This window comes from Xiphophorus couchianus, chromosome 9, assembly GCF_001444195.1.
Source record: "Xiphophorus couchianus chromosome 9, X_couchianus-1.0, whole genome shotgun sequence".
NCBI lineage: Eukaryota > Metazoa > Chordata > Actinopteri > Cyprinodontiformes > Poeciliidae > Xiphophorus > Xiphophorus couchianus.
Genome location: NC_040236.1, coordinates 17,093,133 through 17,118,062, shown reverse-complemented (window position 1 = coordinate 17,118,062; position 24,930 = coordinate 17,093,133). Strand labels below are relative to the sequence as shown.

The following is a 24,930-nucleotide window of genomic DNA, read 5'->3' as shown; positions in this document are numbered from 1 at the left end:
TTTACATGACAAACTGGGGAAAGGAATTCCTGAAAGGACTTTGCTGCTCTTCTTTATCGCCTTCTCCTGCTTTCTGTACATACATTATTTACAATTTAAGAGTGCTAGGCGACTGTTTAAAGGTACATGGGTGTTGATGGTGAGATCTAAAGGTGTATTCACACTAGGAAAGTCTTTGGGTCCACTTCTTTAGTGTGGACCAAAAGCAGATTTATTTATTTTTTGCTCTTGGTGCAGTTTGCTATAATTGGTAAAGAAATCTATCCCATTGGACAGAAATCATGGTGGTGGGACAGAGCACAGCTTTATGACATAAAGCTAAAAAAAGTACATTTTACATAATGGCTCTCCTTTAAGAGTATTCACACCTGCACTAAAGGTGCAGACCAATGGACAAAATGAACTCTGGTCTTTTTAAAGCAAACCAAATGTGTCAGGAGTGAATACATCCCTAGCTTCGTATTTATAAACCTTTGAGTTTTGCAGTATTTTGAAACAATTACATAGTTTCATTACATAATAAACGGCTCCCACCATTTTCAGGGCTTACCTGTGCTGCTGCAGTGAATACTGAAGGTAGGCTGTGTCAGTAAGGGCGGCTGGCATCCTTCGGTCTCTTTAACTGGACTTTCAACCTCTTCATCCCGATTTGAAAGCCGTTCATGGCCTGAATAGCTGCCTGTGCGCTAGCAGGGTTGTCAAAGCTGACAAAACCTGTTAGGAAACAGATCAAATTTATTAAACTTACAAGAAGAAAGGGTCAGGATGATGCCCAAAATAAGCTTTAAGCCAAAAAAGTAACTATGTGAAAAAAAGAGCTTTTGGGACATGTTTGGAGCTGTTGCTGCCAAAACACATCACACTCCTTTGTACAGGAGACATGTAATATTAAGCTGCTCTGTGGTTTTTGAGGCACATGTTGTAGAGTATGAAAAGCAACAGCCTGTTTCAGTTAAATAATAAAACAAAACATCAGATTACTAATTCTTGCTAACAAAAAAATTCCATTAATGAGTAGATTTGAAAATTGGAAAATAGAAAATAATTACCAGCTAAAAGAGTTTAAGTAAAAGTGCTTAATATTACAGACCATGCTGACCATGATGCTTTGAATTTATATAATTTATTGGGCATGTTTTTACTTTATATCACATTACAGTAACAAATGTCGATATTTTAAACTATATATTAAACAAAAGCAAAGTGAAGTATATTAGTAAAGGGAAACACAAAAAATATATACGTGGAAGACGGAGCTCTGGTCAGATGAGAATAAAAAATACATTTTGATCAACACATAAGATTATACAGCAGGATGCTTTATTTAAACAGAGACAGGAGACTTGTTTTCTGGAAGAAAACTTGTCAGAAGCTGCAAATAACTTGAGACTGGAGCCGAGTTTAACCTCCCAGCATGACAACAACCAAAATAATACAATCAGAACTACAAGGAAATGGTTCAGATTATGGTATAGTAAGTGTATTAGAATGACCCAGTCAAAGTCCAGATCTATTTTTAATTGTGAGATCTGTGAATGGTGAGTTTTCACCATTTTGAAAAATACAAAAAGTTTCAGTTTTTAGATGTGCAATGCTGGTTGGGTATTATTACACCACCTAGCAACAAGACAGCAAGATTTTGTTGTTCAACAAAATATTGAATTGGGGGCCAGAATACAAACGTATGAATATTTTTAAACCATTTGCCACTTCCAACCCTCTTCAAAAGTAATTGCTACTTTGTCTTTGACATAAAATCCCAATTCTCAAAGTGTGTGGTTATAATGGGACAAAACCTCAAAAAGCTCCAAAGGCATGTATGAGCTTTGCAAAGCAACATATTTTAAACTCAGCTAACAAGTCTAGCATGAAACGGTAAAATAAAGTTCAATGTAAAAAAAATCAAACTGACAAGTTTCGAGGTAGACGCAAACCCATCAGCACATCTTCCTCCAAAACTCCCCACTCCTCAAACCTACGCTGAATATACTGTTTCCATCAAGTAGAAAAAGTAAGCTTTCAGATTTCAGGGACCAGAAACGGCATCGGAGTGTGTCTCTGCTTGATGTTCTCCCTTGTGTCTGCGGTGCCATTAGGTACAGTTAATGACCCGTGAAAAAAACAACAGGGGCCTCTGCGCGTCCACAGCCACCTGGGAGAGACTGTGGCTGGCCTTTCTGGATCTGGTTCGGCCCATTAGGGGTGAAAGCTTGGCAGAGAAGATGAGGCCAACATGAAAGTCTGAAAAAAGAACAACGGCAGTGAAAGGATGTGACCTCCTACAAGCCACCTGCAACTAAGCACATTTGGGGTGGTGAAACGAGAGCTGAAGCAGGCACAGACCCCACAGTCTCATCAATTTAAGAGTATTCTCTCTTCCTCATTTATAGATTAATTGTACCAAAGTGCTGCCGCCTTGATGTGAATGTCTATTGCAGCTGCTCGTCAATACTGCAAATAGATCTTCTTTCAGGAGTATCTAATATTAAGCCTCTCACTCAAACAAAAGCATTCAGCACTAGGGACACTTGATTGGGTTTCTGCGGTTCCCTTTGAGTAAAAACAATTGCTGCTCTACAATCACCCCCAATCCGATCCGCCCATGAAGCATCACCGTCCAGCTCTTCAGGTGCCTGTGAGGTGAAGTCAGTCTGCTGAAGCTAAATGACGACTTGAAGCGTGGAGGTATGCGGTTCGGCCTCAGCAGTTGCAGGTATCGACAGAAACGAGCGGTTACAGAACAGTTACGAAGATGCTGACACAGTGCCTGAAGGTTTCCGGGTCAGTCATCTGCCAAAATGAAACAAGGACATTGACTCTGATCGACTGCATCCAGGCCAGTTTGGAAACAATGCACTCGGAGCATCTTTTCCTCGGTCCTCATGCCAAAGCACAAGCAGTCGTCAAGATGCAAATTCAAGTTGGTTTGTCTGGGCGACGATCAATCCTCGCAGTCTGTGGGCTGTCAAATGCTGTCACAGTCAGAATAGGTTATGGAAAAGAGTGTCTTAAATGTTTTAATGTTTTCAAATTAGATTTTCAGTAAGCGATATGAGACATATGCATAAAAGACAATGATCATAACCATATAGCTCAACAAAAACAACTAAACACTTCTTAGCTCACCCCACAAGTTTTCTTTCTCCATGAAATTCAAGTCAGGGAGAAAAGGTCGATTGGGTATTTGGTGAAATATTTTTGTGTTGATATTATAGTTTTCCTGCCGGAATGACAAATCATTTACACTTAACTAAGAAAGTGCAAATGGATCAGTATTTAAAAAGTTCTCATGTTTTAAATAGTACATGATGCTCCGTTCCCAGGTTCCCAGGACTCTTGGAAGAGAAACAGGCCCAAAGCATCACAGATACTCAATGCGCATTGAAAGAAACAAGGCACTTTTTCACATAATTATTCTTATTCTTGTTTCATATCAGTCCTGCACTCTGGTCTAGAGTGCTTGGAGAAGAAGTGTACAATTTTAATTTTATCTGAAAGAAGTGTATTGTTCCATTTAAGTCCTCCAGAAAACCATGTTGTTGTTCAAATCTCCTTCTGTTCACCGATTGACCCGGTTGAAATTTATTCAAAGAAACTGAGCTCAGTGGGAGAAATCCCAGAAAAGAAGACGAGGAAGACGTAGACAAAAATGGATGAGAATCTTGCTCTGAAAACAACATTCAGTGTCTCATCCTTCCTTTGTTAGTGATTATTGGCAACACAGCTAACTCAGCAATCAGTTCACACTACCTGACTGTGTCAAAATTCAGCTCAAATATTCAAACATATTTAATTGACTTCAATTGAGGTTGGATTTGTGACTTCACCACTCACACAGACAGACATTTGTGCCAATTAGCAGTGTAGATAGTTCCCAACAAGAGGACATTAGTGCAGATATTTCCAAACTGGGAATCATGGGTAAAATCTGACAAAAAAACCCAAAAAAACTTGTGGTGTTTCCTCACATTAGCAGTTTGCTTTGGAGATTTTGCACCTCTATTTTTATTTCCATCTTTATATTATCTTTCCCTTTTTGTAAAGTGACTAGCTTAAAAAAATTAAAGCACAAATAAAAATGTCAGCTGCATTACATTCTTAGGCAACCATCAATTGTTGCAACATTACATTTCTATTATTTCTTAACATAATGTTTCTTTCTCCTCACTCAATAAATTCTCTAAAATTAAAGGTTGGATTTTGCACAGCTTTTCAGCGTGAGCTCATGCTAATGCAACAAAAGAAGCTTTATTTTAAGAATTTATACATATATTTACCAACTGTGAATGGATCTGTACATGCAGTTTGTAACTCACCAAAGCACTTGCTCTGGTTGGTTGCCCGGTCCATGAAGACCTTAGAAGAGATGACTGTACCAAAGGGCAAAAACATCTGCATGAGTTCATTGTCTCCAAACTCCTGCGGCAGGTGGTAGATGAAGAGATTACACCCCTCTGGACCTGAGCAGACAAAAAGAGGAACGCATGCCAACTTCTTTTCTCCAGTCCCAGCAAATAATACAATTATCTATTTAACTGATCTTCAGTGGTTTTTAGCATTTTATTTAAGACTGGTACTTGGGTCAAAACAGTCCTAAAGAATAGGTTTGCTTTATGTATACGTTCCTCCATTCTTTGCTACTCAAACTGCAACTCAAAGGCTTGTGGAATAAATTACGAATAATTAAAGATAAAACTTAGAACATCTGCCTCTCAACATGCAGACAAAAGGTCTAATGTTGTATTATACAAAACTAGTCTATGAATTTATAGTAATAGTTTTGGAAGTTAGTCATAGATATGGATGGATGGATCAATGGATGGAACATTTTGACAATGGCAATGGGAATACAAAAACACATTCTCCTTACTACTATTTCTTACACTTTTGTAATTCATGTAATACTGTACTAACTTATTATATTGATACTCCTTAGCAATATCTCAGTATTTCCGTCAGACAGTTTTTCTTTCTTTCTCCTCCTTTTAAACTTGTGCAGCAGGTGTGAGCAAAAAGAAAGAAAGAAAAAAAAAATCACCATGATCCACTTTAAATATTTTTATGAAAGGTGCCCCAGCTTTCCCATTTCTACATTTTCATAACTCTTGTCCCCCTTGGCTGCAGCAGCATGCTTCTTACAGGTTTATTACAATGAATTTTATTGTTACTTATAAAAAAAGAAAAAAAAAACATATGACTATGTTGATCATAAAACCAGAAAATTTAATACAACTGCATTATCACTGCTTTCTCTCTAGCTATACTGCATTTTTATGGTGTATATAATGTATAAGTTACCTCAGATTAGGTGTGAAATGTAATATTGTTTCCTCAACCTTTCCACTCTATTTACCCATTCCACAGAATTGAGATGTGTACACTGTAAAAGCAATATTGGTCTCTCATGCTCATCTCTGCTTTTTATATCCATTACAGAAGGATGGGATGGGTGAAGTGTGAAAGTAATAACGTTCTCTCACCCTCACCTTCTCTCTGCTGCTGCTGCTGGATGACCTGCGGCGGCTGGGGCAGTGTTTGGCCGATGGGAGTCAGCGTGGTGGCTGGGTAGATTGCTGCGGAAAGAAGGCGCAGAGAAATAAAGAGAGGGTGGTGTAAAAAACGAGGGGATCCTGCAGAGAACGGTGTCAAGGATGCTTAAGGTCGATCATACAGGCGTAACGTGTCCAATCAAAGGCGCTCTGATGTCGTGTTCTGATGCACTGTAAACACCCTGTGGTAATTAACTTGTAGCTGATAACACGGCTGGCATTTGTGAGCAGGTGAGATCAAGCAGCGACAGAAGCCTCGTCGTGTCCCACCTGTGTATTGCTGAACGCCAGTGAAAGCTTGCTGCAGGGTGTCGGCGGCGGTGGGGCTCTGGGTGGAGTAGGGCGGCAGGCCATTGGTGTACATCGTCTCCACGGCGGGGTGCCCATTGGGCTGATGAGGGATGCCGGTGAATCCGTTGACGATGGGGGTGACGATGCTGGGCAAGGCGGAGGTGGTGATGTTGGCTGGCGGAGAGCTGAGGCCTGCTGGGAATGAGGTACAACGTTACCGCATAAGGAGCAAACCATTCCTGTGGGCTTATTTGGTACTAAAAAAAACAACAAAGAAAAAAAAAACACTGCATCCAATGCAGGTGTACACAGTCACAAACAACACACACAGACACACATGATATAGTGCCTCCTCTCTCTAATGCAAGGACACGGGTGCGACGTGAGTCTGTCACATATCCGCCGTTTGTCGTGACACATCCTGCAGAATAGCTCGGAAGTCAACCTGTGAAAAATGAGCCTGTCTGTTGTGTTTGCGCGATACCCCGCTGGCTCCTATTGCTCAGGATGATGAAACCACTATGCAACTTCAGAGCAAAAAAAAAAAAGAAAAGAAAAAAAGAAAAAAGCAACCAAAAAAAAAAAAAGAGTGGGGAAAAAAGGAAACTGATGTGGTGTAGATAGAGGCAGATTACAGAAGGAGATTTGCTTGAATGAGCAGGTAGCTTATACTCAAATATGCCTCTTACTTTTATACATACACAATAAAATACAATAAAAAAGTTGGCAGTTTGACAAATGGGTCGGTCGTAACATACATAGTACAAGCCTGACAGGCTGCTGCAGAGAGGTTCATGAGTGGAATCAAAATTGCAAGCATCCTGTTCTCTGCTGTTCAATGCATTTTTAAAAGAACCCCTCGGTTTAGAAAGTGCTTCCAATTATGCCGGGGAATGTCAAAGTACCCATTTGGAGCGGATTCTCACTTTGTGATGGCCTCCCTCTAAAGGATGTTCTTCGTGGCGAAGCATTTTGAGCCAGCCGAGGAACAGCTCCCCAGAGGACCACTTCTCAATCTGGAAGCCCTCACACCCTGATTGGACAGACAACCCAGGTTGTCACGGAAACCCTTCAGCAGCTTGTCATATCCCCACGAGCCGGTACCTCAGCAAGGACCCCGCTGTGAGCGGCAGCTAAACAATCACATAAAACACGGAGTACACCCTGAAATGGACCTGTAAATAAGCTGAGGTGTCAGTAAATACAGCACATATTGTTACTTGTATTATTCTCTACTTATGACTCTTCTTTTTTTTTATTTCCTATGCTCTTTTGTCTTCTCCATATCACTTCTGTCTGAGCGTTTAAGCTATGGAGGACGCTGACAGTTAACAACAATGGCAACCAGGGGAATTTTCTCGGCCCAGTGAGACTTCTTGTGTCTTTTGCAAAGGTTTCCTCTTTTCCTTTTCTTTTTTTTCAGAAGCCTCCCTGCGATTGCATGTTTCCTGCGAAGTTGTGATGAATTAGACCGCAGCTTCAGCCCCATTCTCCTACCAGGACCCAGGAGACCGCCGCTCCTACTTTGAGGGCTGGAGGCAGCTATAGTGTACCCAGACCACACGCACTCTACTGTACCACCAGATAATGTATCCTCTCCATCATCAAGCAAATTCATTTTCCAAAGCTTAGCAGTGGTTTGGGAGCGCACACTTATGTATGTTCACCAGTTGCGACAGTGGAGGAACTAGTACTGTCCTGCAAAAGTAATAACACTGTTTGAACTTTTTCACATTTTATCATTTTACAACCAGATGCTTTTGTGGATTTTACTGGGATTTTATGGTAGAACACAAATTAGCAGATGATTGGGAAGTAGAAGGAGCATTCTGGACCATTTTCAAATCTTTTGACAAAAGACAAAAGAGAGAGGAGCATTAATTTTTCAGCACCCTCCAGTTGAATTTATTGAAAACCAACTCTTTTGGGTATTTTTGTGCAAGCTTTACAAATGTTTATACTGAATACTGTTGAGCTTCCTAATTTTCATAGCTTTTCATCCAAGTTTGCCATATATTTACATCCATCCATCTTCTAATCTATTCGGATCATGTTCCTTATCTCGGAAGAAAAGCATCACCATGGCAGCATCAGTTTTAGTTTTCCACCACACATACTGTTCGACATTTGGGCGCAGATGTTCTAAATTGGCCTCATTTGGCTAAAGCAACATTTTTCACATCTTTGCTGTATCCCCTAACATGGCTTGTGGCAAACTGCCCCTCCAGAGTTACTACGACCCTCTTGGCTGATTCTCGGCTTCATCTTCTCCTTGACAATCTTGCCAGTTTAGGTCAAGAGCCATGTTTTAATATGTTTGCATCATTGCCATCGTCTTTTGATTCTCAGACGATAAACTGAACAGTCTATGATGTTCCCAGAACTCTAGATATTATTTTATAATTGAACCCGGCTGCTTTAGACATCTGCACAGCTTCATCTCTGACCTGCCTGCTTGCTCCTCGTTCTTCGTGGTTTTGCTTTTTTTCTTCCACAACGTTTTTTCTAAAAAATGTCTGAAGCAGTTGGTTACATTGGATTTTTTTTCTTTTTTTTTTTACAAAGATTAATAAAAGTCCTGAATACAATATGTAATATGAGGCATTTCTCAAACTTTTGTTGAAAGCCATCTTTCATTTTTCTATCATGACAAAAAATTCCAACCAAATATTTCTCCTACTCTTACATGGCACAATTGAATAGCAATAAATATGAGAATCTTGTAGCATTGGACTAATGTGTAAAACGAGAGGTATGTTACATTATGTACAAAACTTTACAAGTTAACACCAAGTGTGGCCGTGCCAGCAGACTGGTATTTTTGCCCCTGAGAATTTGTTCATTTTTGTCCACCATATGACATCTTAAAATTGTGACTTGAATGTAAATATTAACAGTAGATGTGTAGATCAACAGATACTAATATTATTGCAGTGCACTATAGCTGAGACTGCTGATCCCTTCCATGCAACTGCTGTTTCAGCACAGCAGTAAATAGAACAGTACAACTTTAACATCTTTCAGACTTTCTGGTTAACTATAGAGAAGAAAAACTCAAATTATTAAAATGGAAATACATTTGTAACAATTTATGTCCTGAGGCACATAATGGGTTTATGATAAAAGGAAAGACAATAACGTCATGGCCATTAAAGCTATGATTACATGTGGAGGCCATTTATGTGGCAAATCATCATCTTTATCCTCACTGTCACCATGTTCCAATGACCAGCATGAGCAAAGCCTCCAAACTTCTCTCCTCAGCTGAAATGAAGAAGTATTTCCTACTGTCCTGGAATGGAAAATAAGACATTTCCATTTTATACCTCACTAGACATATAGTTTTGCTATAGTGGAAAATTGTATTCATAGCTTGTTTACAATGCACATGCAACAGTGCAGATCTACATGCGGCTGTCAGCTTGCACAGCGAGTATTGGTCCGTAATAATGACATGTTGTTTCCCACTTGGGCATGGTTGAATACAAAGCTATTGGGTAGCAGATTATATATTCTATACAGCTGGAGCTTTGCTAAGAATTCCTTCCTCGTGACTACGGCACAAAGGGAGTCCACACTGTGAAACAGTATGGATAAGTGTATGTCACATGCATTTATTTATGTCATGAATACAAAATTATATCCACATTACTGTCGGTTCTTCTGAGGAAGGGAAACTGTTGATTTGCTCTCTGCAGTGATTTCCTCATGGAGCAAGTCTTCGAATATGACAGAGGTATTTATTATGCTAATTACGCATTCAAATCATCGAGGAATGCCATGCCCGTGCTGTAGAGTGCAGTCATTACCAGCACAAGGACTGTCTTTTGCTGGAGCAAGTAATAAGCACTCAAAACAGATGCTTTCATCTAACTGATTTAAAATGTGATGCATTTACAGTCAAGGAGAAAATGTCTGGTGTGAATAATAAATCTGCGTATGGGAGAAAGAGCTTTTTTCAAAGGCTAGTCTGCATACCAATAAATACCATGTGATGTTAAACACTGTCCTTTAAATTTTTACGGCAAATCAACTGGGAAGTAACGCAACATGCATGTTCATTTAAATGAACATACCTGTAAGAATCATAACCATACAAATATCAGAATACTGTATATTCTGTTTATGGTGCATGATTTTTACCACTGCAGCCTTTTACATGTGATAATAAGGCTTTACACATCTGCCCTTGGGACAATAATCAGTGATATGCAGTCCTTCTATGAATCACATCCTTAAAACTGCTCCTGACATTGTGACCCCACTCTAATCTTCTGCTATTTATTATGTTTTTCACTGGCTAATTGGCCTTTTAATCACCAATTCACTTAAGTTAAATGTTTGGAAGTGAGGAGACACGTAAAACATGCAGGACCGAGACTGGCAACCACTGCGTTATTCAAATTTATGTTTATTTATATATAATTCAGGTTTTGTCAGCACACAGTTAAAAAGAAGCAGAATGAAATTGACTATGAAATAAATAATCAAAGAGTCATATCTAAACAGAGAAGAAACAAAAAGAAGCACCACCATTTTTAGTTAATCATTTCCAGTTATTGAGTGGTTATCCTTTCTTTCATATTATCCAAGAAAAATTGTACTAATTTTTAGATTTATTGCATCTTCTTGAACTAATCCCAATTCAGACTTTCTTATTTATTTATAGCCATTGTAAAACTTCACCAAGCAAATTTCTGAATGTATCAATCATTAACACTGGGCACATTAATTAAAAGATGAGGAACTGAAATTTTGTCATCTGTATAAGTGCATGGAGGTTCTCAACATTCTTCTACACATACTATTGTAAAGCTCAGATTTTTTTGGTCGTGTTGACAGAGTGTGTGCCAGGATTGCATGTACGATGATAAAACTCCGAGTCAAATGATGATGGCACATACAGAGTAAAGAAGGACATGATTCAAACCAGAAGCAGAGAAAGAAACACAAGAAAACAAGCTTTGATGCCTGCCTGAGGAGATGGCTGTAGCGTTGCTCCCCCAAAGACAGTGTGGAATACATGTGCATGTGTTAGTAAGGATATCAATGGCTTGTGCACAGGAATATGAAGAAATATGTTGAAGCCTTCACTTTGCCTGCTCCGCTTCTGAGGGCATTATGCATGCAGTGCTGCAACTACAGCAATGTGCCAGACTTTCCGATCGCCGAGGAGGCCAGCTTCTGAAGCTTTGCTGCAGGTGAAAGTTTTTCTTTCACAGCTCTGATCTGAGTAAGGAAAGAGCTGCGACTTTGGTTGTAAAAAGCATATGCACACAAAAGGACAAGGCCAATAACCTTTCGGCCATGTTCAATACCTCGAAGATAATGTCTTTACCCTTGAAGTTACAATTAATCTAATCTTTAATGTGCAATGTGTAGATGTATAGTAGGGGTCGTTCATGTTACTGTTAGCCTGGAGATAGTGAAGCCACGGTCATTATGAAGTGGAAAGATTTATGTTTTAACACTGAGACAAAGGACATCTAAATTAGAAAAGTGTTCCAGAATAGAAATTGTAATAATGAAAACACATGATGATCTCATACACAATCTAATTTTACCAATGGAACCCACCATTGACTTCTTGATGTCAACAATGATGTAAGCAAAGATGTGAGAGGAGAATAGCCTTCGCCACATTAGTTGGTTCCCATTTATCTTATAGTATCAAGGCTGAATCATTCTATTATTATTATTGCACATTAAAAGCTGCAGTCCAACAGTTTTTATCCATTTATCCAGACAACTAGGGGGTGCTTAAACACTTGTTTATCCACAAACCTCCTTCTAGGAGATCCAGTCTCCAGCTGACCTACCTCCTCACAGAGCATCTCTACCCTGTACCTTCCCCACTCAGCTCCACCAGACTAGCAGCAGCAGCAACTACCAAACACATGGTGAAACTACCGAGTATGCTGAGCTTATCCTACCAACTACTTCTCAGTCCAATGCTTCTAATAAAACTTGTAAATAGCATCGTGGAAATGAATTATTGAGTGCTGAAGGCAGTTTTGGAAAGAGCAGGAGCTTCTTAAAGAGATAGAGTACAATTTCAAGGCACGAAACTGCAAAGTCAAATTTCTTCTAAGTTATGTTTTATATTCAGCAATTTTATAACACCTGAAGGTAACAAAGTTACTTTACTGAGCTGCAAAATGGCACTATGTGCCTGAAAATACATAATACTGCCCATTTAAAGCTAAAAGTAAACTCTTAAGTGTTCATCTAGCCAGCTGTTTGCTTCGGTCCTGATCTGATGCATCTCTCCACTGTTAAATCTTTAGAATAAGCAGTCACAAACTTGTTAATTAATCCTTTATTTAATGTAAACCTCCAAACTAATTCTTCCTCATCACTTGCTTGTTTTAAAATTAATGTTTTTATAAACCACATGCCCAGAAGCCACAAAGGACAGGTAGTATTAAGAAAGATCAGCACGTCAAACAGCTCATTAGTTTGCTGGTGTTTGTCACCATGGAAGGGTTCTGCATCAGTGGGTTAACTGTGTTTGAATCCAGGAGGATGTCGTGCCACATTCAGTCTGTCTGTCAGTGGGTTGTCCCTGGCTCTGCAGCGTCTGCAGTACATTTCGTCTAATGTGCACTTGTGCATCTTGTATGTCTTCACTGCAGAACAGCACCATACAGGAGAACATTAGAGCGACTTTGATTACACACTTCTCTCATTCCAAACAAAGCATCCTTGACACTGCGTGTTCTTTGCCACATATACTCAGCGGGATGCGCATTTCTCTCCGTTTCTTCCTTCCTTTTACTGTATTTATCTCTCCCTCCTTTCTCTCTTTCCATATCTCCAGCTTCCCCCCTCACCCTCTCTCTCTCCTCGGTTTTGTTTAACTTTCTTTTCTTCTGCAGCACTCAGGGAGAAGCACCTGGTGAACATTATTTTCAAAAAGCATCATCATGCATCATTGTAAGGATACATTCTCTAATCAGCCAAGCCATCTGGCAAACGGCTTATGCACCATCAAGCCTAAATGCTTTGCATCTGTTGATCGAGTGCATGTCTTTTTTTTTTTAGAGAGACATCCTTAACCTCTGAACCTATCAAACAAGATTTTTTTGTCATAAACATGTTGGTTACTGGGTAATTTCAAAATAAGGTGAAGAGTATAAAAGTATTGATTGATGAGTTTAGATGTTACTTTCAAACTTAACAGAAAAAAGTCAAATACAAACTGATTTTAGAAACATAATTTGATTGATGAGACAACTTTAATGCATAAGTTAAGCTTTAGCCAAAGCGGAGATGCACTCTAAAATAAGATTTGGATATTACGATGAATTATTCCACTGAATCGTGGCAGGCATCCTACAGTCTCTCAGTAGTGTCAGAATTCCTTGCCCTACTTTCACAGACAGCCTTGCCAGTAATGTTATGTATTCCTTCAATGAACTCTAAATATGTCACAGTCAGAAGAAGGAGGTTTGTGTATGTGTGGTGGTGGGGTAGTGTGGGGGGCTAGGGGCATAAAACTCTGCAAACTAGGATCAGCAAGCTGGGGTACCGACTCCTGCAGCTGCTGCCCGCAAAATCAAATGAATGAATGAAGCAAAGGGAAATAACAAATTGAATATTTATGACTAACCTACTTCACCTGCTATTCTCTAACTCACTTTAAATGCCCTTGTAAAATTGTAGGTCTATTCAAAATGTATCTTACTGCTGTTAGGTTAGATGTTTATCCAAATACCAAAAAGCTCTTCTTAAGGTTGCTTAAGAAGAGCAACCTTCTTGTTTAATTAATGTTTAATTAAAATTGTTATTTTGCCAGTCTAGAAATTCAGAAAGCTTTAAAAGTATTCATAACTAACCATAGCATTAAATGCTGATTGGCATTAAATATAAACCTGTCCACCAGAATTAATAAAAAAATATATATTTGAATGTGAAAACAGTATTCGTTCACTGTCTCTTCATTTTTAAGTGACATTGCCTGCTTGTCTAACCCAGTTTTAAAAGCGATCCAACAAATGTACCTCCAGACATTCAGAACTTGTTTCAGGGGCACCAAAGTCCACCTGGTAATCTACAAGTACCATTTGGCATACTGAATCACTTTTATCTAGTAATCCAAACAACTCTTAAACCTAGCGAGACAGAAACAGTGCCTGTAAAACGTATCAACTTCCTTGAATTTTCTTTTTCTTTTCATCGTTTGTACAAATCAATCATGAACAAAATTTGGCTTTTGTGACCAAAAAAAAACAACAGGCAAAAGCCTTCTTGAATGTCAAAGTGAAAACAGATTTCTACAAAATAATGGTAATTAAATAAAAACAGATAGTCAGTCCCGGTAGTCAGGGGATGGATACAAAACTATGTCTGACACACTGAACATCCCCTGTAGTTCAGTTTAATTCATCACCAAGAAATTAAAGGAATGTGGCCCATGTGTAAATATGTCTATATCAGGTCATTTACACAAACTGAGTCACTGTGCAGGAAAAAGTCCAGTAAGCGAGGCCACTAGGACGCCAGTGAGTGCAAGGAAAGAGTTGCAAACTTCAGTAGATGAGATGGGAGAAACTCTGCATACAACTACTGTTGCCTGGGTTCATTACTACTCAAAACTTTATGGGAGAGTGGCAATGAAAAAGCAACAGTTGAAGAAAACTCAGCTAGGCTGGACTTAAGTTCACCAAGAGGTTTGTGGGAAAGTTCTTTGGTCCCCAGACAAGACGCTATGTTTGAAAATGGGGCCAGGTCAGCAGATCATCCAAACAGGTCAGGTTTAATTATTCTTAAGGTGGACATGGTGAAGAGAATCACATACGTCCAAAAGTAGCTTGTTTTTTTGTACATTTGTTGGATATTCATAAAGCCACATTTTGATGATATGATTGATTTGTAAAAGCAATAAAGGGAGGAAAACAGCAAAAGGGGTGAATACTTTTATAGGCACTGTAATCTAGTTCTTGTTTTTTAGTCACTGCATTTGTTTTTGAGTGTCTTTACTTAGTCAATAACAGGTAAACTGGGATTAATTTGACAATTTTAATTCTTGATTGTATTAATAATAATTAGATATTGTTTATTTTTCTTAATTCTTCTCATGAAAATGCCAAGAGATCTGAAAACTTGAATTTCACTTTTCATAAGTTGAACTTTTACAGATGACAAAAACAAAATCAACAAGATTTATTTTGGTTTGAGGCACAGACTCGGTTTTCTATAGACTGCAGCTGGCGAGATGCACTAACAATCCAAGTTGACTGGAGGACAAAGCCTTTCACACAACCCATGCACACACACCGACTGTGCTCCTTGCAGCGCGATTGCACTATCTTCAATCAGCACCATTGTGTTGCAAAAATACAGGTATGCATGCCGAATACAAAGCTCTGAATTGCAGCACTGTCATTGCTTTTACCCATCAAAAATAAGAGCTTCTCAGCAAGACTGAGCTCTGGTTTTAATCACTGTCTTAGATTGATTATGCCTGCCCAAAAGTGCACACTTTGCGCTGAAAACATCAATGTGAATATTTGACAAATGTCTCGTCTTTCCACATACATCACCTAGAGTTGAAAATGATACTCTGCCTGCCTACAACATGTGTGTCTGCTGGTACAGTATCACTTCAGGCACATTTTTTTGTTTGTGTTCAGGTGGAGACGTCTCTGACTCAGTCCTTTTTTTGTTTGTTTTTTGAAGGTTGTATTTTTAAATGTAATAATTGGGTGATTTTTAAATTGGCTGATGATTTTTAAATGTAATAATTGGGAGCAAATGTTTAAATGAATTGCAGATTCAATCTTGCCTTGCAAAAGTGCATGGAAGTATGAGTGTTTTACTGCATATAAAAAAAAGTTAAATATATACATACACACCCACAAATATAAAAGTAAATGTCATTCAGTAAACTACACCTTACAAATACAATTTGTAGACATCAAAAACTATTTTTTTCTTCACAGACCAGGTGGGCAGCTGCATATATCAATGGAGATTAAATTTGTTCATTTTGGAGCTAGGGTTTATTTCTTTATCCTTTACAACTGGACAATGATAGTGATCTCCCAGCAGGTTCCAGTACATAGCAGGTTTGAGTTTCTGTAGCTGCCAGGTTTTTCTGAACCTTTTTTGACAAGGTGGTAAAGGTGGTTGAAAACCTGGACAGAAGAGGCTGTAACATAATGATCCAGAGAACCACATCATTGTTTTTGACTCAGGAAAAAAAAAAAAAAAAAAAAGGAATTTACTACCTAAATCTTCAACATTGAAAATATTTAATATTTGTTAATATTTTAATTAGCTATTTGTTATTATGTTTTCCTCTTCTCTTCATGATCCTACCCATTGTTTTTGTCTTCTGCTGTGTTTTTGGTGTCACTCTCTAACAAGATATGTTTGTGCCTGCACGCACACACGGTCACAAAAACACAGACTTTGCGTTTGAGTGGACAGTGGGAGGGTTACCTACATATTATTTCATGTATGCATGTATTTTTGCCTGTATTCACCCAGTGTAGAACAGAAGAAAAAAAAACAACAAATCCAAGTCTTGTGCATCCAGTTCTTGTTTTTAAAATGTGTTGAAGCTGTTTCTTGCATCACAAAAAATACAAAATGCATATTCATCCCCCTCTGCTTTACTTTTTCCCCCTTCAAATTCTTATTGAAGGTGGGAATGGAGAGTGGGTAGACCCAACAAGCACATGCTGAGAAAGAACACAAATATTTTTCCCGATAAAAAAACACAGCTCAACAATAGTTTGATAAAGTGACGCAGGTTTTGTATAAACTGTATTCCTACGATGACTTTAAAGAGCATTTAAAACAAATCTCTCTGTGCTGCTGATGGCTGTGTCTCTCAGACAAGTAGCTTTAAAGTTACCAAAGACTTTGCAGTAGAAACTGAACACTGCTGAGATGACAAAGTATGAGAGTGGAGCACAACAAAGACTCAGATACTGTATAATTTATTTAGGCTTATGCTTTTGGTGAATGAAGAATCTTGAAGTTTTGCTTTTTTTTTCTAAAGAAAAATGAAACCCTGCTGAATAAGCAAATCTTCGGCAGTGGGTAGGTGTTTCAAAGTCCTTTTCTTCCCACTGTAATGTATGTGCATGGAGGCTGTTTGTTATGGAAAACAAACCCAACTGTATGCAAACCATGCACAAGTGCTTCAGAGCACAAGGTCAAAATGCTACGGGGAAATTAATGCCTTATCTGTACATTTAGTAATTGATGTTCTTTACTCTGTTGCTTCTACTGTAACCCTAAATCTCAGCAGTCACAAACAACATAAACATGCAAATCTCGTCTCACTTTCCCTTTTCCTCCAGAGGAATAATTTTGGATTACCGGTAAATAGGCACCCTTTCTTTAGGCCATGCTGCAGATCTAGCTTGTTACACACACACACACACGCGCGCACCCCAAAGCTACGCACGGCAACATAAACACAGACGTTATTAAAAGACGCTCTGGCTTGCTACCATGGTACAGACATCACATAGAGAAAGGGAATGAAACTGAGTGCTCACCCAGGGTTTGATGAAACTCACCCGACACCGGGGTCATGGGAGTGGGTGGGAGGCTGTTGATGTTGAGCGCCCCCATCTGGTGGATCTGCGTGGCAGGGAAGGCCACGCTAGGCGTGATATAACCTCCATGGGTTGCTGCCATGATGGCTGCCTGCTGCTGCATGAGCTAAAGAAGACGGACACGGAGAGATGGGTGGAGGACAGGATGGGGGAGAAGAAGGTGACGAGGGAAAAGATGGCAATGAAAAATGCAATAAGTGGCCGAAGAATCGGGAGAGGTTGGAAGAAGGGGAGTAAGAGTGAAAGATATCAAGGGCAGACGAGAGGGAGGGATTTGTGGTGATGTTGATGGATGGATAGTGCATGGAAGTGCAGAGAAAGTAGAGCAGAAGAAAAGAAAGAGAAGAAAAAGAAGCCTGTCAACCTATGTTTAGTGAATGTGCCCGTCCTCGCAGCAGGAAGCCTGTCACCAGCTGCAGAAACAATTTAATAGCTGTCTGTTGGGCTCATACAAATCAAGGCATTGACATGTGCACATTATCTCTGTGCTCAGGGGACAGACAAAGTTTGCAGAGTTACAATGCCTTTTTTCCTCATAATTGTCAAACTTCACAATACTTTGCTCGGCTGCATAGAAATGCCACAGTTGCCTCCCACTCTCATCTGCTTTTCCTCGGGCTCATGTTTAATTTTTTCCGATGGATTTGTGATGATTACCACTTGGAGCTTGACATTCAGTCATCACTTAACATCTTCTCTCATTTTATAATTTATTTGGCACATGGTGCTCAAACAAGAGTGCTTTTCTCTAAACACATTTTGCATAAAGAGTAAAGATTTGGGCTTGAAGATTCAACACTAAGCAAATCATAAAAAAATAAAAAAATAAATATCCCGTTACAAAATGGGCTGTCAAGGAATGTGTCAAAGATCAGATCCTGCCCAAACTGTTCTGGTAAGTGGAATTAATATTGACACACAATTCAAATTAGTTTGACTTACAAACATAGTCAGACGATAAATTATTTATTTTTACATTTTGTTACATAGCTTAACATTGCAAAGTATTTCCTTGAAAACAAACACAAAGTAACAAAACTGTAGATGGAAAAGTAAAGTCAGCATTTAAAATCTTTTCTAAATAAAAAATTGAACAGTGTTGTCACCACATGTATTCAGGTCTTTTTACTTTAATACCCCTAAAATATTCTGTAATGTCAATTGTCTTTAGAAGTTACCTAATATGTAAATACGGTCGACTTGTGCTTCCTTCTCAGTATAAATACAGGAACATGATACTGGACAGGATCTATGAAAGTGACACAGCAAACAAGGTGTAATGAGGGGTTAAGTATATATATATATATATATATATATATATATATATATATATATATACAGTACAGACCAAAAGTTTGGACACACCTTTTAATTCAATGACTTTCCTTTATTTTCATGACTATTGACATTGTAGATTCACACTGAAGGCATCAAAACTATGAATAACACATGTGGAAATATGCACTAAACAAAAAAGTGTAAAACAACTGAAAATAGCCCTTATATTCTAGTTTCTTCAAAGTAGCAACCTTTTGCTGTGATTACTGCTTTGCACACACTCTGCATTTTCTTGATGAGCTTCAAGAGGTCGTCACCTGAAATGGTTTTCACTTCATAGGTGTGCCCTGTCAGGTTAATAAGTGGGATTTCTTGCCTTATAAATAGTCATGAAAATAAAGAAAACCCATTGAATTAGAAGGTGTGTCCAAACATTTGGTCTGTACTGTATATATATACTATATATGTTAATTTTGACCGAACTACTATATGTGGAGGAATGACATTCTATACTCCTCTAAGCAAAGCATTCCCACTTTGTAGCATGGTGGTGACAGTATCATGCTGTGAGTCTGCAGTGTTTCAACAGGGATACATGAGCTGATGTCAGTTGATAAGACGGCAAATCAATATTACTGGAGGCTATAAAAGACCTGGGTCTAGGGGCAGAGGTTAATTAGGACATTGACCCTAAACATAGAGCTAGCGCTGCATCAGAAATCAAAACATAATCTTGGGGTGCATGGCTCAAGTGGCACTGCAAAGTATTAACATAATGCTTTTTTGTGTTTTATTTGCAAATACTTTGGAAACCGTGTATCATTTTTCCCACTTCACAATTATCCACTACTTTGTATTGGACTAAAAATGTCAAAATGAAATATACTAAAACTTGAGGTTGTAACATGACAAAATGTGAAAAACATCAAGGTATATGAATACTTTTGCAAACCACTGTATGTTCTTAATGTGAAACATTAAAAACTAGATGGCTTAGGCAAAGAAATTTTCAACACACACACACAAAGTAAGAGTTTAATGCATAAAAAATGTAATTTCCCTAAAAATGCCCTCACATGTCCTTCTCCTACTAAATGGACACATTAGAATAACATTTTTGAACCAAGAGTAGCTCTAGACTCAATTCGAGACCATGTTAGTAATACAACACCTTCAGTGAGTAAATGTCTATTTTCTCTTGCTGGACAATCCCGCAAAGAGATACAATCAATAGCCTTTCACTCCCTCTGCATTTTTGCTTAGCATGAACTGAGAAGTGAGAGCCGAAACCATTTTCCATCAAATGCAGCCCAAGGAGTGTTTATTCATATGCATAGGACATGCTCACATGCACCGCTGCCTTGAACCGCGCTCGCTAACAAAGACACACACACACACACACACACACACACCACATGCATGAAGAGTGATCGAGACTATTTGAGCCTCTGCACTCTGCTTAAATTCTCCTGGTGCAAAAACCACCCTCTGAATGCCTAATTTAGAAAAAATAAAATCCATCACTGTACAATGGCTTTTGCAGCTGGTGAACCACTGGTTTTATCTGGGGAATCAATCTTTTGCAGGCCATGTAGCTGCCCATCAGGCATGCGGACTTGTGTGGTATAGGAATACAAACACAGCAGACCCAACCTCTTGCCCCATGTCTCTGCATCTGTTTAATACTGCATGGCTTGTATGTGTCAGGGGAGCTGCTGATAGCTGTGGCCTGAGATCGCTTCGCGCGGGCAGAAATCAAACTGCGCTGCCACTTGCACTGATGCTAATGATGGCAGTAAAGGTACAGAACGGCTCTCTGGTTGTATTTGCATGTGGACCTGGCGACGGAAAAGCCAATTATTTTTCCCTGAGTGCCCCTGTCAGGTAACCTTAAAGTGGTTATCCTGTTGTAGAAAGCCCATTGTTGGAGCCTCATCCGTTAGCCACATGCCTCGAAACAGTTTATTAATGCCTGTGGTCATTTGCATATTTTATCAATGTGAAAAATGTGAATAATTCCTTTCTACAAAAAGACAAGTTGGACATTTTAGAGACTAAAACTGAAATATATATGGTTAAATCACAAAAATAATTATGCTCTACCAAATAAGTAAACAGAAAGGTCCAATGATGATTTGTGATTTGAGCCATTTTATGTTCCCGTTTCTATTTTGTCACAATTTTGTTCCACATGCTTATTATGAAAATGCTATATATATCAAACATAGTCTGAAAGAAATTTGACTTCACAATTTGCCTCCATCATAACAATGCTTCCCACTATGCCGTTTACAACCATTATTAGGAGCGTTGGACTGAGAAGCAGTTAATATGATGAGCTCATCAGATGCACAGTTTCCCAGGTGTTTGCTAATTGCTGCTAGTCTGGAGGAGATCTGCATGTAAGTAAAGTACAGGTTCTTTAATACAGAGCTTTAATTTGTGAAATCTGTTTTTTAAAGCCAAATGAAAATGCCACAAAAAACGAGAACAGCTTCTACAAAAATATCATTAAAATCTCTTTTCTTGTTTTGTTTTTTTTTTGTAAAAAAAAACAAACTACAATTTTGGTCAAATGTATATACATGCCCAGGTGGTTATTCAAATAAAACCCATCTGTCCCTAGTCAGCCAGGAGCCTTTTTAGTCTTAGTCTGCATGGAGTAATAATCGCAGTGGGAATAAATACTAGCATGACCAGAATACCATCCTCTCTCCCAGCTCCAAATGTCTTAGATAATGTGGCCCGTAATGCCATCTGTCAGATTGTCATGGATAAAAAAAAAAAAACCTCTCACATTAATTGTTGCTTTGTTCCAAAATAAAATCCAGCAAATTGGAAACTCAAGCATGTAATTATGTTGGAATGCAGCGGTTAACACAATCTGACTTCAAGAAAAAGAAATAAATAATCAAAGAGCAGCTATGCCGACCGAGGGAAACACAGTCACTCCGTTACACTTTTCATATGCTTATTTCTCCTCTCTCTGAAATTCAAAGACATTATATTCATAAGACCCCTTACCCCCCTGAGCTCCCCCCTACACCCTATTTATTTATGCACTCCCCGAGTAGATAGAAACCGTCTCTGGTAGAGAATGAGCAAAGCTGAGGAGTCTTCATCATCACACACAAAACCATTTCTAGCTGCCTTTCAAAAGGCAGACCGAAACAAGGGAACAAAAAAAAAAAAAGACAGAGTGCATCCAGATGAAAAGGAGCACAGAAAGTTGCCTGGGCTCCAGCAGCATTCAGTTAGTGTCAGACATCTGCTTTTTTATTGCAACCTGATGGCATTACTCTCCCCTGGTGCTAGCAGGCAATCACCTCTTTATCACATGGCAATTATCTCCGTAGTGCTGCTCTGTGACTCGCCGACTCTTAGTGCTGTCACATGTGACCCCTTACAGCCCAACCAGCCAATAACAGAGAAAAAAACGCAGTGGCTGTGGTGAGTCGGGGGGTGGCGGGGAAGCGTAGGGGGTCCAGAAACAAAGAAGGGCTAGCAGGGGAGCGGTAGAGAGAGGGTGTAAAAGGTTGGAAAAATTAGAGTGTCAAGGAGACAGTGGGTCACAGAGGTGAACTCAAGGGCCACATTTGTTACCACCGAGCCAGCAGGCTGCGTTTCTCAATAGTTTTCTCAGTTCTGATGCACTCCGTAAGAAGCGCGCATGCATTCACTCACGTGCAACGGCTGGCCCCTCGCATGCATAATGCAGAAAAATCAGGTCACACTCACACAGCCTGGCATGTGCATGCGTGTGGGCAGTTTACAGTACAGCCAAATGATGCTGTAATTTGTGGCCATCATTTCTCTCCCCCGCACAGCGTGGCAGTCTGAACGCAGAACCCTCCGACAGGGGGAGATGTTTCCTAATGTGAGCTTACAGCCGTCTTCCTCCTCCCTCTCATCCACCCACGCTCACTGTCACTATTAGCACCAATTCCAACCATTCCTTCTCTCTTCTTGTTTGTCTCATTTTGCCTAATGTATGTTTTCAGGGAGGCGCTCGTGATGCATTTAAATATTAAACATCTCACTTGTTTCATTTTCTTTTTTTCTTCTTCTTGTTTTGCCCTGTGACACACTTTGTAGTCATGCAGAGCTGAAATGTCTGGCTGAAACCATCTCAGAGGATAAGGGGGAAAAAAGAGTGTTCAAATGTGTTTGTATCTCAGAAAGGGAAAAACACAAAAAAAAAAGCTAATAAGTGGTTGCTTTAAGACCTGAACTCTGCGTTTCTTGGGAGAGCTATTATCATTCAACACCAACTCGGGATTGAAACATGGATTCGCGCTCTCTTGCTTTCTTTGGCTGAAATCGCCTTCTTTTGCAAATAGGTTGTCTCCTGTCAGAGCACGCCGGTGTCTCTGCCTGTCGTAAAAATGGCACATTTCTCACTTTTGGCACATGTTGTCAGTGTTGTACCCCTCCTCAATTTGTGTTCAGAGCCTCCATCCTTCCCTCCTCCCCCTCCTGGTTTGACTAAAATCCAATTTACTGGCTGTCAGCTCAACTCTATAATCCTATCCACTGCTGTAGTGGAGAGGTAGCTCTTTGAATTTTACCATTTACTGTATTCACTGGTTATAGCTATATATACCATCTTTCCCCGTGTCTGTATCCTATGCTTCCCTACCTCGTCTTCTCTTGGCCAGTGTGTATGGAGAGTAGGTGAGCGTGTTGTGTGTCTTTGGAGATAAAGTCCTTTTTCTGTCACTGCAGGATTTTCGTCTTGGGGTAATATGTGTAGTTTATCTTGCAGCAAAAAAACATTAATCGTATCACTTCAGCGCACTCTGGCTGCAGGGGAAATCAAGACTCCACAGCATGGGTGTGCATCCAGCTCGAATGAGTCTCACATAAACAAAATCAATGCACAAGTTTTTTTGTTTTTTTTAAATTAAGGCTATTTCTCTGTTACATAACAAGCAGACCAGTGTTTTGATTTATTAAATATGCACAGTAACACAGATGAAATGACTTTACTGAAAATCCATAGCTAAAAGTTGTGTTGAGTTTATCTCCAAAGAGTCCTTCTCGCCAAATGTTTCTGCAGCAACTTTCTGTGTTTTGGTGGATTCCTTACGTTTGGGTCTCCTTGATTCACACTCATAATACAAAAGTGACCGAATGTAATGTAATGGTAACCAATTCTCCCTGTGATGCTGATGTATCCCTCATGCCCTTGTGTCTTCTGCTCCGAACTCAATTTCCAAGCTCCGCTCTTTGTCATATTATATGAATGTATCAGAGAAAGAGAGAAAGAGAGAGAGAGGCTGGGGGTGGGTGAGGGTTGTTGGTGGGCGAACTCACTGCCCAGTGTGCGCAAGTGTGTATGCTCTTGTGTGCATCTCTATGAGCCGACACAGGTCTCTGCCACAGTAAATAAAAGTCATGGCCAACCAGAGCGGTGCACAATGGTCTCCCTGCAGACCGCCACGGCCTCCATCGCCCCTTAAACATTTGCATTTCTCCACATTTGCCGGGAAAGGGCTGCATTTCATGAATGGTAATGAAGGTGGGAGTTTTAGTGGAGAGTGCACAAGAGATGCCCTCGCAATTACTCCAGGATGGTCAATTTGCACATTTCACAGTGGGTCCCACGGCTGTGATATGAAAATGAGGGAAATGGATAGGCCCCCAAGACATCACTAACATCAACAATTAATACTGACATTTTGATACTGCTCATATATATATATACTCAGATAGATGATGAGAAACATTAATTCATACCACTACATTCCAGAAAGTGTATTCTGTGCAATGCATGTATTATTTTCTGCATTTATGCAGCGTCTCCTCACAGATGCCATGCTTCTTTATCTCAGTGCAGGATGGAAAGCTTTTCTTAAATTCATTTCACTGTCCTTCAAGCAGGCAGTCTGCAGGTGTATGCGTGTAAGCTGTGAGAATGGGGGGGTCTCTCCACATGCGCTTTTCTTCAGCAGGAAAGAAGAAAGTTTGTGTACAGATAAGTTGCCTGTGGAATATACAGGGTGAGCCCACAGCATATTGTGGGCCTGGAAAGAGGGGGCAGGGAAAAGCAATGTATGGGTGGAGGGGCATGCAGAGGGGTTCATAGGCTGTCTGAACTCATCAAAGTGCGGCGGTCTGCTGTGTGTGTATAATGTCACGCCTTGAGGGGGTGGGGGTGAAGTGGCAGGAGGGCAGGGGAGAGCTGATGAAGAGGTTGGAGGGTATGGCTAACTAAAGGTGCACATGCCGACATG

The 24,930-nt window shown here is 39.7% G+C and overlaps 1 protein-coding gene across 11 annotated transcripts in view; it reads right to left on the bottom strand.

The window, feature by feature from the left end:
- celf5a (cugbp, Elav-like family member 5a) overlaps window positions 1–24,930 on the bottom strand; it is a 242,550-nt gene that overhangs the window by 6,843 nt on the left and 210,777 nt on the right. For 2 of the 11 annotated variants that reach the window (XM_028028423.1, XM_028028422.1), the window contains exons 7-11: window positions 17,378–17,522; window positions 5,820–6,032; window positions 5,481–5,573; window positions 4,317–4,460; window positions 551–714 (exon numbers count right to left, since the gene is read on the bottom strand). In XM_028028423.1, the coding sequence (XP_027884224.1) occupies window positions 587–714; window positions 4,317–4,460; window positions 5,481–5,573; window positions 5,820–6,032; window positions 17,378–17,522 (723 nt within the window). In that variant the 3' untranslated portion in view covers window positions 551–586. Of the gene's footprint in view, window positions 1–550; window positions 715–4,316; window positions 4,461–5,480; window positions 5,574–5,819; window positions 6,036–17,356; window positions 17,523–24,930 lie in introns of all 11 variants that reach the window. The other 9 variants (XM_028028416.1, XM_028028418.1, XM_028028425.1 and 6 more) reach the window with 6 other exon arrangements.